The sequence below is a fragment of the Physeter macrocephalus genome, chromosome 3 (genome assembly GCF_002837175.3).
Source record: "Physeter macrocephalus isolate SW-GA chromosome 3, ASM283717v5, whole genome shotgun sequence".
Taxonomy (NCBI): domain Eukaryota; kingdom Metazoa; phylum Chordata; class Mammalia; order Artiodactyla; family Physeteridae; genus Physeter; species Physeter macrocephalus.
The window spans coordinates 15232471-15247843 of NC_041216.1; the positions used below are offsets into that span (position 1 = coordinate 15232471).

Sequence of the window (15373 nt, forward strand, 5' to 3'; positions counted from 1 at the left end):
GTTTCCTGCCTAGAGAAGTTCCTTTAGCATTTGTTGTAAAGCTGGTTTGGTGGTGCTGAATTCTCTTAGCTTTTGCTTGTCTGTAAAGGTTTTAATTTCTCCGTCAAATCTGAATGAGATCCTTGCTGGGTAGAGTAATCTTGGTTGTAGTTTTTTCCCTTTCACCACTTTAAATATGTCCTGCCACTCCCTTCTGGTTTGTGGAGTTTCTGCTGAAAGATCAGCTGTTAACCTTATGGGGATTCCCTTGTATGTTATTTGTTGTTTTTCCCTTGCTGCTTTTAGTAATTTTTCTTTGTATTTAATTTTTGATATTTGGTTAATAGGTGTCGGCATGTTTCTCCTTGGATTTATCCTGTATGGGACTCTCTGTGCTTCCTGGACTTGATTAACTATTTCGTTTCCCATATTAGGGAAGTTTTCAACTGTAATCTCTTCAAATATTTTCTCAGTCCCTTTCTTTTTTTCTTCTTCTTCTGGGACCTCCATAATTTGAATGTTGGTGTGTTTAATGTTGCCTCAGAGGTCTCTGAGACTGTCTTCAATTCCTTTCATTCTTTTTTCTTTATTCTGCTCTGTGGTAGTTATTTCCACTATTTTATCTTCCAGGTCACTTATCCGTTCTTCTGCCTCAGTTATTCTATTGATTCCTTCTAGAGAATTTTTAATTTCATTTCTTGTGTTGTTCATCACTGTTTGTTTGCTCTTTAGTTCTTCTAGCTCCTTGTTAAATCTTTCTTCAATTTTCTCTATTCTATTTCCAAGGTTTTGGATCACCTTCCCTATCATTACTCTTAATTTTTTTTCAGGAAAACTGCCTATTTCCTCTTCATTTGTTTGGTCTGGTGGGTTTTTCCCTTGCTCCTTCATCTGCTGTGTGTTTTCCTCTCTTCTCATTTTGCTTAACTTACTGTGTTTGTGGTCTCCTTTTCGCAGGGTGGATGAGGCTGGATCGTGTCTTTCTGGTGGGCAGGACCACGTCCGGTGGTGTGTTTTGGGATGTCTGTGACCTTATTATGATTTTAGGCAGCCTCTCTGCTAATGGGTGGGGTAGTGTTCTTGTCTTGCTAGTTGTTTGCCATCGGGTGTCCAGCACTGTAGCTTGCTGATCATTGAGTGGAGTTGCGTCTTAGCATTGTGATGGAGATCTCTGGGAGAGCTCTTGTCATTTGATATTATGTGGAGCTGGGAGGTCTCTGGTGGACCAATGTCCTGAACTCGGCTCTCCCACCTCAGAGGCAAAGGCCTGACACCCGGCCGGAGCACCAAGACCCTGTCAGCCTAACGGCTGCTGCCATTTTCCCCTGGCCAACAAGCCTTTTTTAAGTCGAGGTGCTAGGTGCTAGAAGCTAGGGGTATAAAAGTAAAGATACAGTCCCTGCCTTCAAGTTGCTCATGTTCTTGATGACACAATGTGGTAGTATAGCGGGTGGGGGTGGGGAGACACATATATATCATATGTTAAGGGAGCAGAGAACATATGGGAATTTATTTTGCCTGAATGTGTTAGAAAAGGATTTACAGAGGAGGTAATATTAGATGAGTTTTGAAGTATAAGCAGGAGTTTGAATGGGAGGTTGGGAGGAACAGGAGCTAGTGGGATGATGAAGGAAGATGTTTCAGGGAGAGGAAAAGGAAAAGTAGATCAAAAGGCAAAGAGGAATAAAAGACCATGGGGCCTCAGGACAAGCCCAGGAGATGGATGTGTCAGGAAATGCCCTCACAGAGTTTACACTCTAGGTTTTAGTTTGGGAAGTATCTATAGCTGTCTTCATGGCTTCAGTTTAAGAGGGCAGAGTGGAATTATATGCCTAAGAATATGTATACACACACATATATATATCTCAATATAAATATCTGTGGTGTAGTAAAGCAGGGGAGAGTTCAATATGGCCAGAGTATAGTTTAAGAATCAAGGCGGATGAGGAACGGCAGTGGCCGGATTTGGTAAGCCAATTGACCAGGGTGGCAAATTGCCCACAGGGGCCTTTGGTGCCTTAGTTGATTCAAGGGGGCAGGCACCAGCCTGTGATCTACTAAAGGGGCAGCTGGTACTCGGGCCCAGGCAATGCATGAGATGGGACTATGCAGAGATGCATCCCCCATTAAAAGAAAAAACTTTAGCTCCAGCGGATTGTTGCTGAGCAGGGCCCAGGGTTGTTAGATCCTCTAGTTTTTCAAGAAAGGCCCCAAATTCCAATTTTTGATGAAATCTCTTGATTTTTAAATGTCAGCTCAATAAAACAAAAAATACTGTATAGGCTAAATAAAACAGAATTGTGGGCAGAATTTGGCTGGATGGTCACTCGTGGTGACCTCTTCTGTAGACAGCTCCGAGTTTTGAAAAATTTTAAGATGGGAAATGACAGGCTTAGAGCTTTGTTTTAGAAGGAAACCTGACACAGGAAAACTGGATCCAAGAGAGGTATCAGTCAAGGATGTGAAGTGCTCAGGAAGGGATGAGGGCGACCAAACATAACAATGGAAATAGACAAAAAGAGAACAGTTTTAAGACAATTCAGAAGGAGACTCATCATCAGGGCTTGGATGTGGGGAGTAAATGCAAGGGAGAAATGAAGAGAGGAGTGGACACTTCAATGGCATCTGCTGGTTTTCATATCTGTTTTCCAATCTCCAGTCCATACTCAAGGTTAAACCCTCAATCAAAATGGTTGATTTAAAACAGGTTTCATAGGGAATTCCCTGGCACTCTAGTGGTTAAGACTCTGCGCTACCACTGCAGGGGGCCCAGGTTCGATCCCTGGTGGGGGAACTAAGATCCCGCAAGCCTAGCAGCACGGCCAAAAAATAAAAAAAACAGGTTTCACAGGCCTTTATAAAGGTAAACACCTTAGTGTTTTTTGATGAAAACAAAAATGCAACCAGGAAAAAAAAAAAAAAAAAGAACAACCAGGAAGTCATCTATACCCTCTCTTGGAAGTATATTAATTTCTCTTTATAAAGGATTTCATAAACCTCCAAAAAGTGATTTGATCTCTGCTCTTCCAGGTAATATCAAACCTACTGCTGCAAAAAAAGAAAAACCAAAGTTGGGTATTAGGGCCCCTACTCTCCAGAGAGCTTAAAAGAGATGTGGTAACTTCAGCACACTAGTCACCAGATGTAAACTATAATCTCAATAGTTTCTTGGGCAAGAGCCAGTCCCTCCTACATTGTCAGATGGTCACCTTTGGTACTGACATCTGTTTCTGAAACAGTAATTTCTAAGCTGTTGCTGAGAATTGTTCTGTTATAAATCAAAATGGTAGGCAATCTGCTACAACAACTATTCTAACAATAGTGTCTATTAGTTGAATTTAATTTCCATTTGCTTACAGTATTTTCACAAAACCAAATTAGTTTTTAGACTTAATAGATAGAATAGTAATAAATGAGAAATTAACCAAACTCGTGGCATAGAAAAATAATTTATTATAACTAATTTGAGACAATGACAAGTCACTGATCGGTTTCCAAGGTTTTGTGAAATGTGATAACTACCATATGAACTTAATGTGTTTCTTCCCTCATTGGAAAAGATAAAAGTTTCCCACAAATCTTCTCTCAACCCTCTGGTTCCTCCATGCTGTGACAGAGTAACTTCTCTGCCAAAAACAGCATCTCAAGGTGGAACTTACTTTATCCTCTACCTCTGCCAGAGAAAATAATGATTAAAATAAAGAAGGCTGCTGTTTGCCCTTCCTTGGCTGGTTCTCGTAAATCCCCTCCCCACCACTCCATCCTGAAGCTTTTCTAACCCCTGCCTCTGACCCTGTTACACTGCCTTCCTTTGGCTAAAGTTGTGGTGCACTGAATTCCCCCGAGCACCTCTAACCCTGTGGAGATACTGGAGTAGTGAGCTCAGGGTGCCTGGTCCTTCTTTAAAGATGCCCAAGCCTCAGCAATGCAGCTTGAAAGGAAAAGAAGTCATAAATATCAACACTGTCCCTCTCATAAACACATGCTACATTACCCTATAAAATAACAAACTTACCCATATTTACCAAATTTGCATAATCTGGGGAGTGAGGTTTGTTCACTTTGTATTTTTCAAGTACAGTGTTACATTCTTTAAAAAAAAAAAGTTGAAGATTCAGCAAAAGGAGAAAATGTCAATTAAATTCATTCCAAATCTCAAATTTCACCCTCATAGTAGCTGGAGACTGAACTTTGAAGTCAGATAGCCTGAATTTTAGCCACATGATCTCAAACATGAGCTCTGTGCCTGTTTCTCACATATAAAATGGTGATAATAATGGAGCCACCTTCCGAGTTGTGTTGGGGATTAACTGAGAGCACACATGTAACACTAAGATGAGGCCTTGCACATAAAAAGTGCTCAATAAACTTTGGTCATTATTATTTTCTGCACAAAAATCAATGGCCTAACATTTTTTTAAAAACTCTTTGGGTTTTCTCCACTAGTTTCAAGATGCAAGGTATGACCCAAAAAGGCTGTGTATCTTGCCACATGTAAGTTCACATTTTTCTTATTTCTAAACTGATTTTATAAAATTGAAAAAATGCTTTGTGGTAGAATGGAAAAAGTGTGAACACCAACTGCTGACTATTATTAAAGGGCAACTGTTAGCATTTCATGAGTGGTTCAAGTAGATATGGGGCATCTATTTCCTTTTAGGAGGTAGGTGGGAAGGGACAGGGAAGGAAAAGTCCTAGAATAGACTGTCCTAGAATATACAGCATATAAAGAAGATACAAAATATAAAGGTTTTCTTAAAACCTTTTTTGGATCAAGGACATCTTTGAAAATCTGATGAAAGCCACAGACTCTCTTCCCAGAAACAAGCAGAAAAAAACAATGTCTTGCATACAGAAATACCTGGTGGTTCCCAATCTTCAGAAGCCTACCCATGGAACGGAAGTTAAGAACTCCTGATGCACAGGATAAAGAGAAGTTTTTGTTGTTGTTGTTGTTTGCGGGGGGAGGGGTTGAGTGGGAGGCCAGGGATAGGGGAATGGGCAGGCCCTAAGTGTCCAGGAAAGAATGAACATTAGAAAAGATTAGTGATAAAAGTATTAAGCAGGCCAAAATTAACTCTGGTTCTTCGCTAGAGGCTGTAACCACCTGTGAACTCTGTAAAGAGAAGTTGCAGCTTAACCTGGAGGATTTTGATATTCATGAACTACATAGAGCTCATGCAAATGAACAAGTTAGTATATTTTGCCTACTTTACCTTGGCTGAGTATGAGTTTATCAGCTCTGGTCTCTACCTAGTTGTGTTACTGCACTTGTGCGAACAAAGCTTTTCTGATATGATGGGAAATACGAATGAACCAAGCACACGTGTCCGATTTATTAACCTTGCCAGAACTCTTCAGGCACATATGGAAGATCTCGAAACTTCAGAGGATGATTCTGAAGAAGATGGAGACCATAACAGAACATTTGATATTGCCTAACTTCATATGAGACAAATGGATGATCTGTGAACAGTGTTTATTAAAACTGGCAATTAAGTATGAATTAATTTTCTGGGGAAATATCTACTGAATACATTTACTGTCTATATATATATATATATATATATAGAATGAATATATATATATATATATATATACACACACACACATATTATGCATGTATATATATGTTCATTCTCAAGTGTTGCTGAATTTAAATTCTGCTGGGCCTTTTAACATGGCCAGTGAATCTGATGTTTATAAACTGGTAATTAAAAGTATTTTTCTTTTAGATGAGTGGGGAAAGTCTTACCCTTGTTTTAAATATCTAAGCAATGCTGACAGCCCTTTTTTGTGTTGTGATTACTGTAGTTATATTTATGAAAATAGGTTGGTGTTTTAGTCTCGTTAGTGAAAAAAGTGGGACAAAATATGCTTTTAGAATAAATTGCCAAATGGCACCTAATTATTTTTCTTTTTAAAATGCCTTAAGTTGCGGTCTCATTTTCATAATCATTTGCTTCCAGTGTTTAAAAAAAAAAAAGAATGGGGAGAAAGTTAAGAAGAGCATTCATTATATTGTTTCCAAATTTAGTTTGAATTCTAAATTCACTTAGCAATGAAATCTAATTTTTAAAATATATAAAAATAAAGTGTACAAATGGATGAATTTTTGTATTGATATGCAAAATGCAGATTATATTTGATAGGCCATAGTATGTAGATATTCCTTTTAGGAATATTACAGCTGTAAATTATATCAGAATTGCCAGTCAGATGCTATTTGGTTAAAAATATTATTGCAGTCTCAAGTTAATGAAATATTTTTAAATCCCACATTCAGAGTTTAAAACACTGGTTTTCAATGTGTTTTTTAGTGTTGTCACTTCTTTATATATAAATATGATATAAATAACCTGTTTGGATCCTGGTCATTTTTAACTGTTCCTTGCTAATTCTAAGCATTTATTTGATGACTTAATATTTTTCACTACCTTTAGAGAAGAGATGAACATTAACTGTTCACCATACTGTGGTCCTGAGTTGTGTATATGTCCATAACACTGTATATTTTCTCTGTCAACACCCTTAGGATACACTTAAAAACGCCTTCAGGCGGGTTTCAGGTTAAATAAAGTCTTTTGTCAAGCTACTTTTTCAGAACCTAAATAGAAACCATGTAATTTCTCACATGTGAATCAGCAGTTTGCCCACATTCAGTCAGATTGTTGGTCTTAATGTAAAACTTTGGCTTGAAATAAAGTGCATACTGATTGATTAAAAAAAAAAAGTATTAAGCTCTTAGCAATCTTTTAATTTGTCATTGCATCAGAAGGATAAAAAAATGTCAAGGCTTTTCCTCTACCCCTCAAATGTCACAAATTCTAGTGACACCAAGGATAGTAAGAACCATAAAATGCATTCAGAAACAAAATTTTAAGAAGAAATGATTTTAAGCAGGCTTTCATTAAAAGCAACTGTTAGAGATACAGATTTTAAATGAACAGTGCCAGTGTTATGTAACTAAATCTACACAAATCACAGTTCTTCATTAAAGGGGAGGTGGTGGCAATTTAAAAAATCGATGTATGTTCCCAAGGTGGGCAGCAAGCCAACCCATGTAGTAAAAATATCTTTCTCAGTCTCATTCTTCATATTTTATGACATTAACATGGGGAAGGGGCATTAGACAGGGGGAAATTAAGCAACTAAATATAGTAAATGACATAAAATAAACCATTATTTTAAAAAAAGATAGGATGAAGAATGCAAAACAAACTTACCCAAAAAAGATGAAGGCATTTTGGAAAAATACAGCAATTCCAGGGTATACTATGGCCTTTTCTGTAAAAGTAATTGTAATATTTAGAGGTTTATGATCTCAACACATTGTTTCTGATAAACTGGTGAATATCAGTTTTCCTGACTAACATAATTGATTTTTCTGGTAACTATGGTTGGTGTGGGCATTAAATGACATAATACATATGACAGAGTGTAGCGCTGGTAGCCTCCTTCATTTATTTAACAAATACTGAGTACATATTATGTGCCAGCACTGTTCAATGTGCTGAGGATACTGCAGTACATAAAACAGGCAAAGCGTTTGACTTCACGGAGCTAGAGAATACCAAGAATAAATAAGGAGAAAAAGCAGGAAAGGTACAGGAAATGTAGTGAGTGATGATATTTTATGCAGGTGGCCAGAAAAACCACATGAGAAGGTGACACTGGCATAAGGACACGAAGAAGGAAGTGGGGGCAGGAGCCATGCAGAAGCAGCAGAACAACAAGTGCAAGAGCCCTGGGGTGGGAGTGGGCTGGTACATTAGAGGAATGGTCACGTGGGCCAAAGAGAGAAAAGCAGGAGACAGATCAGAGAAGTACAAGGGGCAGGCTGGGAGGTGCAGATCCTCTAGAGCCTCGCAGTAATGGTGAGGACTTTGATTTTCACTCTGGGTGAGAGGAAAAGCCATTGGAGGGTTTTGAGCAGAAAAGTGACCTGAGCTGACACATTTCAATAGGATCCTTCTGGTTGCTGTGCTGACAGTAGACTAAAGGGGGGAAGGGGAGAAACAGAAACCAGTGAGGCAGCTATTTTAGGAAATCAGGCCAGGGACTACAATGGATTGAACCAGGGTGGGAGCCATGGAGAAGGTAAAAAGTGGTAAGATGCAAGACCACTTTTTTAAATAGCCAGAATCAACATGATTTGCTGATGGACTGGGGTGTGTGGGATGTGAGAGAAAGAGGTGTCATCCTTGACAGGCCTTAACCACCCAGGTTTTGGGCTTAAACACCTGGATGGAGAAAGCAGCCCCTAACTAAGATGGGCAAGACTGCCAGAGGACCATTTTGTCCCCATTTTATCCTCGACTGAAGTTGAAATTCTCATGAATTTCTACTATTGGAACTGTTAATCATCACTGACTAATTGACAAACTGAGGCATGATGAATAGATGAATAGCAACTTTTTCTCATAATAGTTTTAAATTAATCTGATTACCATAGCCATTGGTTTGTATAGGCCTTCTCTACTACAAGGCCACATTAAATATTCCACATTAATAACTATTAACACTAGAATGACTCATAAAGTTCCTATATAAAGGCAACTTTATAAAATTCCAGATCTGCTGCTAATAATTCTCAAAGCATAACCTGGCTTCAGAAGCCTTTAGGAAAATAACTTAAAAGTCTATGAGATGAACACATTCCTACAAAAAGGGGCTCTGTATTAATAGTTGTATCTAGGAAAGAAGAATTATCAGTAATTTTATTTTCCTCTTTGAGCTCTTTTATATTCTCAGTTTTCTACAATGAACAAGAATTATGCACTTCACATGATAAAAAAGTAACATTTTTGTTTCTAAAATATGATGGTGATAGATTTTATAGCAGCAAGAAAACTACTTATGCTATCATATTAAATGCAAAAGGCTAGGTTCAAAATTATATTTATACTATGATTATAACTACTTAAAAAACGCAAGATACCAAAGAAAATATACCAAAATATTTAAGAGTAGAAAGATTATTATAGTTTTTCTTTTTCTTTTCTACATTTTTAGTAACATGGTTTTATAATAAATTATATAAAGAAAAAATATAAATATTTAAAATTGTCTATCATTCCTATCTGTAAGATTAAAACAATTTTAATAAAAAATCAGGAAACCAATGATTTCAATCCAAGAATTACATTTTATTCAAAGAAATAAAATGTTAAAATATGAGCTAGCTTAGATCTCTGCTGGTCTAGTTTGGCAAATCATTAATATTATATTTTTACTATGATAAGCATGATCAATTTTACCCAGAACATTAAATGGATTTCATGTTTTTCTGGGGTCTCTCAAGGCAAAATTTCAGCCAGGGACCCAAAAGCAGGTCTTTTCCTAGCTTGCCTTAAACTGGCCTTATATTGCAGATACAGCTTAAGTGTTAATTTGCTTTTCTGTCTAAAAGATGCTATCATATTATCACGGAGGCTTAGCTCAACAAATTTCAATTCTAGGATGTTAGAGCTTTGCCTGGATATTATTCAGCAAGTCAAAACTTGCCAAATAGCTGGACAACATATGTGTTCTGCTTTTGAGGTTTTGGGAAGCCGAAGAGAAACAAGGTACAGAGCTGTGTCCCATTCCTTCCAGGCTCTAGATTAGAAAATACAGAAGAAAGGCACACTAAAAACAGCGCAAACAAACAAAACAAATACAGATGGGGGAGGAGAGTTCCCAGGCACAAATGCCTTGCTAGTATGAAAAAAGCTTTATTCTAGAAAAAACCCAACTTTAACACAAAATTTCAGTATTCCATTGAAGTAAAATAAAAACTGCGTTTTCTCTTACCTTTAGCAACATACCCTCCAAAAAGAATCCACATAGATGCGATCAGAGAGCCAAAGGCCAACATGAAACCAATGAACAGCCAAATGCGAGCACCTTAAGGAAAATAATATTTTACCAGAATTGTTTCTCAAATGGCAGCAGTCAGTTCAATTAACTTTTCAAAAAGAAGACAAAAACCCAAAGAGAAAAAACTGTGTAGTTGCCATTAAAGTCTAAAGCAAGAACAGTGAAAAATGTGCTAAGTATTATCCGTGTGGACGTTGGCCCTTTTCTTGTTGGTTGGTTGGTCTGTATATTCTAAGTGCCTATGCTTACCTTCCCCAACTATGACACTGAGAAAAACTTTACTCTCCCTTCCTATATAAATCTCACGAAATATGTTTCACCATATTTAGAAGCTCATTCTCCAAGTATTTTTAGAAATTGTGCTCAAGTTTAAAGCCCTCCAAGAGAACTTTCAAACAATAACATAGGTATACTTAACAAAAAATTCATATTCAGTGATATGTGAACCTAAACACTACCGTATTTCCCTTTCAGGCAAGTCAGGCAGCAAAGCAAATTCAAATTTAGTGTGGCTGGCACTTAGGACTAAGCTGCATTAAAATTATGTTAACAGAGAAAGACAACCAACTTATAAATCACATTATACAATACTTATGAAGATTTGATATGAAATAAATGGAGTCATTAGATGGCCTAAAATGAATTCTGAGATGAGTTTGTTTAATTAGCACAAATACATTTTAATAAAAACACTGCCCTGCTCAATAAAGCACAGCAAATAGAATGTTACACATAAATTTCTGATTTCATACCCAAAACATAAAATAGTTCTGAAATAATAAGCTGTTACTCATAGATGAGATACTAAACCAAATACAACTAGCTCTGGACCCCCAAAGCTGTGCTAACAAATTTTACTTATGGATGTGATTGCCATATTCTATCTAGTCTTAGCTTGAGCTATTATTGGCTTATTATTACCAATACTAACTGCTAACGTTCATCTCTTTGTTTATAGAGTTTACAAGGTTGTGGTACGTCAGTATTTCTGTATCTTTTCTACTTAAGTTGATCTACAAAGAGAGTGAACCAAAGGAGAGTCTGAAAGCATAGACCAGAGCTGACTACTGCAGTTTCTCCTGTTTCATTAGGGAAAGAAAAAAAAAGTCACCTGAAATTTGCCTATATCCAGGTTTATTTTTGTATGGATGTAATATTTTAAGTTTACCATTTAAACTGCTCAATAAATATCTGTCCCCTCAAATCTTTGACTAAACTGGACCCTATAGGAAGCTGTGCTACACGTATCCTGTATTCTGCCTACCTTGGGTACATGGCCATGGGGTTCAGGGGATATGAGTTCCTTAGTTGAGCAGGGCAGGCCTGGGTGAATCTAAGCACTAAAATTCTTATTATTCTATTCAGTTTTGCAAGATTAAAAGAGCTGAACAACAAAAATGAATGCACCTACTACTGAACTGTATACTTAAGAATAGTTAAGATGGTAAATTTTATGTTGTGTATTTTAAAGCACACCAAAAAACTATGACTCTAAGCCATTTCAAAATGCTAATTCAATCAAGTAAGGTTGGCAAAAAAGGGAAGAAAATAATTTATATGGTATAGCTTCTTTTAAAAAAAAAAAAAAATAATTAATTAATTTGGCTGCACTGGGTCTTAGTTGCGGCATGCGGAATCTTCATTGCTGTGTGTGGGATCTTTGTTGCAACATGCGGGATCTTTAGTTGTGGCATGTGGGCTCTAGTTCCCTGACCAGGGATCCAACCCAGGCCCCCTGCATTGGGAGCGCAAAGTCTTAACCACTGGACCATCAGGGAAGTCCCGGTACAGCCTCAAGTAGCAGAAACTCTATTTTGCACATGTATTCTTTATTATATACTGTTCTTTACCATACTCTGTATACATTTATATCCACATATTATTGCACAGGGTTATATATTCAAAACTGTGCATATATTTAAAAATACTATTCGGCAATCTTTGATCAAATGCGACTTTTACCTTAGGCCTTGGAACCTATAACCTCTCCTTGGAACCTATAACCTCTCTCTGATCTGAAGGAGTCAGACAAGTGGCCCTTCCATGTATAATTCTCATGTTAAGGGTATATAGTAAGATGTTGTTTGCACCTATTTACCTGTTTGACCCAGGCAACCTTCACTGTAACTATCACCTCGCACTTGTCCATTCGATACTGCATTAATCCTGTGTGAATACAATAAAACCAAAAGATCAGGGTCTCTGACTCTTAACAGGAAATTATCCATGACATCAAATTATCAGGTACAATAAGCTAGAGTTCTCCAAATTTAAGGTAAGTCTTCATAAGTCTTGAGTAATGGGTTTATACACCTTGGGCAAGTCCCCTCAACCAGATATCCTGTAAAGCAGTGGCCACAGTCCCCAGACCAGCAGAATCAGCATCACCTGGGAATTCTTTAGAAAGAAAATTCCCCGGCTCCACCCCAAGTTTATTGAAGCAGAAACTCTGGGTATGGGCCCCAGCAATCTGAATTTTAACAAATCCTTCAGGTGATTCTGATACTTGTTAAAATTTGAGAGTGAAATTCTCAAAATTATATCTTGCTAAGATGGGAAGGATCTTTAGCTTGGTCCTATCTAGTTTTCCATTTGTACACATCAGACATACTCAACAAGAGATGCAAGTGGTAAAATCTTGTTTTTTCAATCCCCGTTACACGTTCCAGACATAAGAGTCTTTTGCTGACTTTCACAGAATACTAAATTGAGATAGCCTTGCTTTCTTTAGAAGTATCCTGTGAAAATTTTAAAATATCATGGGAAACTGTTCACAATACATCAAGTTAAGAAGTTAGAAAACTGTGTGTGTGTGTGTGTGTGTGTGTGTGTGTGTGTGTGTGTGTGTGTGTGTGTGTATCTCCATTTAACTGTGTATGTGTGAGCGTCTACTGCTAGAAAGACACAGGGGCTGTGTCTATCTTATTTCTCACTTTTAGTCTCAGTGCCTAGCACAGGGATTGGCACATAGTAGGTGCTGAATACATGAACCCTAATTTTTTCACAACAACATAAGTCAATTTATTCATTCAAATCTAATTTTTAAGAAGAATGATCAAAATACTCTTAATTATTTTCAGTGATCTCTTTTAAGTTATTTGGTACATAAAACAAATACATTTTAAAACGAGTTTCATATTTTTAAACAATGCAGATGTTCTTGGGCTAGTGGCTACTGGCTCTTCTTTTTCCTTGCTGAGCCACCTGAATACACTTCACAGCTCTCTGTGGGACAGCCATGACCCTGCCTCGTCAGTCTTCACCACTAGGCACATCCTCGAATGAACAACCTCTTTTTGTTCTCTGGTATTACTGGTTTTATACATATCTCAAACTTATAGAAAAGTCCCAAGTATAGTTCAAATAAATTTGTTTTCCTGAAACATTTGAAACTTGCCAACATGATGACCCATAACCCCAGAAATCTGTATGTATTTCATTTAAATGAGACAGTTCTACTGAACAATACAACCATCAAGACTGGGAAATTAACAATGATCCATTCCCATTAGCTAACCATCAGACCTCATTCAAGTTCCCCGGTTGTCCCAATAATGCTCTAAATAGTAAAAGGATCCGGTCCAGAACCATTAGGGACATTTTGTTCTCCTGTCTCTTTAGCCTCCTCAGTCTGGACAGTTCCGCAGTCTTCTCTGGCTTTTATGACCTTGACCCTTTACTCCAGCCATGCTGGTCCCCTTGCCATACAGCCTTTGTGCTTGCTCTTCCGTCTGTCTGGAATGATCCTCTCTTACGTATCTCCATGATCGGGTCCTTCACTTCTTCAAATCTGTACTTAAAAATCACCTTCCAGTAAGGCCTTCCTTGACTCTATTTAAAATTTCTGCACCCCCTGCTGACATCTCATATCTCCCCCCTCTGCTTTTTCTCTCTAGCACTTATCATTATCTTACATGCTATATATTTAATTTATTTCTCTTTAGTTACAATCTGCCTCACTCATTAAGGTATAAATTCCATAAAGGCATGGATTTTCCTGTTTTATATACTGTATTTACTGTACCTAGAGCAGAGCCTGGGAATAAAAAAGCTTAATAAATATTTGTTGGATGAATTAATAAACAAACTCTTAGACAAAGTATATGGTTTCTGATGTGAAAGTAAAGTTATAAACACTGGCAGCCTAGAAATAAAAGGATAGCTGAGAGAAGCTGGGAGACAGAAGTGGAAGAGGAGAGGTGGAAGGAAGAATAGAAAAGAAGCCTGCTGCTTTTCTTCATCAGTCCTTCTCTATGATTTGACTTTTAAACCATGTCCCATATGTTAATTTCGTAACACTTAAAAAATCTAACTCTACTCAACTGTATGTAAAACATTTTTCTTTTGTGACAATCTGTAAGTCATGTCACTAACAATGACACTTACATTAGGAAGGCTATGGTTGCTATAACACCACAGGCATGGTAGGAGTGGTTGAACTCTTCCATGCGGGGATAAATGACAGCTGCATCTATGATAATCCACCAGCCTGTAAAAAACTAAAACAAACAAACCACAAAAAGGAGAAATTACAGTTATTTCATATCTTACGGGATAAAAAGAAAGCAAGGAATCTTGCTTTCCAGCAAAGAAAGCAAGGAATCAAGCAAAGAATCTAAGTGAACAGATCCCTTCTAATAAAGTCCAAAATTTTCTTAAATGTTCCAGCAGTTTCTTGCATAAAATTAGTATATGGCTTAATGTCTGATGAAAGATTAGATACCCTAAAGTCCCACAGCAATTATTATTTATTAACACTTCTTTTCTAAGTCTACTTTAGTCATTATTTTATGTTGTCATATTAAAGTCTGTAATCTAATTTTGTGAACTAGAAGTCATAATATTTCATGGGAGGAGAAATGAAAAAAGTGATTCAGACTCCAGCTGACAGGAGGAGTGGCCTGTTACCGATATATTATAAGCCTCCAGGAAGATATTATTGAAAATGAAAAAAAAAGTATTCAAAATAATATAGGGAATAATAATTGTTGATAGAATTTTAGCTAGCCTCTTGGTGTTGTGAAATAAACAATGGCTATGCAGTACTGCTTTCCCTTTTGATGAATTATAGTGCAGTCTACAGATGGTTTCAGAGATTATGCTAAATTCAATTTAAATACCAAATTATAATTTATCTTAATTGCATTTGGTTCTGGACACTATCAAGGGCAAACATATAATGGAAAAACATTAAAACTGCAAAAATAGGGCTTCCCTGGTGGCGCAGTGGTTGAGAATCTGCCTGCCAATGCAGGGGACACGGGTTCGAGCCCTGGTATGGGAAGATCCCACATGCCGCAGAGCAACTAGGCCCGTGAGCCACAACTGCTGAGCCTGCGTGTCTGGAGCCTGTGCTCCGCAACAGGAGAGGCCGCGAAAGTGAGAGGCCCGCGCACCGCGATGAAGAGTGGCCCCCGCTTGCCACAACTGGAGAAAGCCCTTGCACAGAAACTAAGACCCAACACAGCAAAAATAAATAAATAATTAATTAATTAATAAACTCCTACCCCCAACATCTTCTAAAAAAAAAAAA

General features: G+C 37.4%; 1 protein-coding gene across 4 annotated transcripts in view; it reads right to left on the reverse strand.

Moving 5' to 3' along the window:
* The window catches only part of TMEM50A (transmembrane protein 50A), a 23464-nt gene that overhangs the window by 4975 nt on the left and 3116 nt on the right, over positions 1-15373 (reverse strand). For 3 of the 4 annotated variants that reach the window (XM_007128560.4, XM_007128558.4, XM_007128559.3), the window contains exons 3-6: positions 14227-14339; positions 11939-12006; positions 9775-9867; positions 7206-7266 (exon numbers count right to left, since the gene is read on the reverse strand). In XM_007128560.4, coding sequence (XP_007128622.1) covers positions 7206-7266; positions 9775-9867; positions 11939-12006; positions 14227-14339 — 335 coding nt within the window. Of the gene's footprint in view, positions 1-5023; positions 5378-7205; positions 7267-9774; positions 9868-11938; positions 12007-14226; positions 14340-15373 lie in introns of those variants that run through there. The other variant, XM_028487704.2, reaches the window with a different exon arrangement.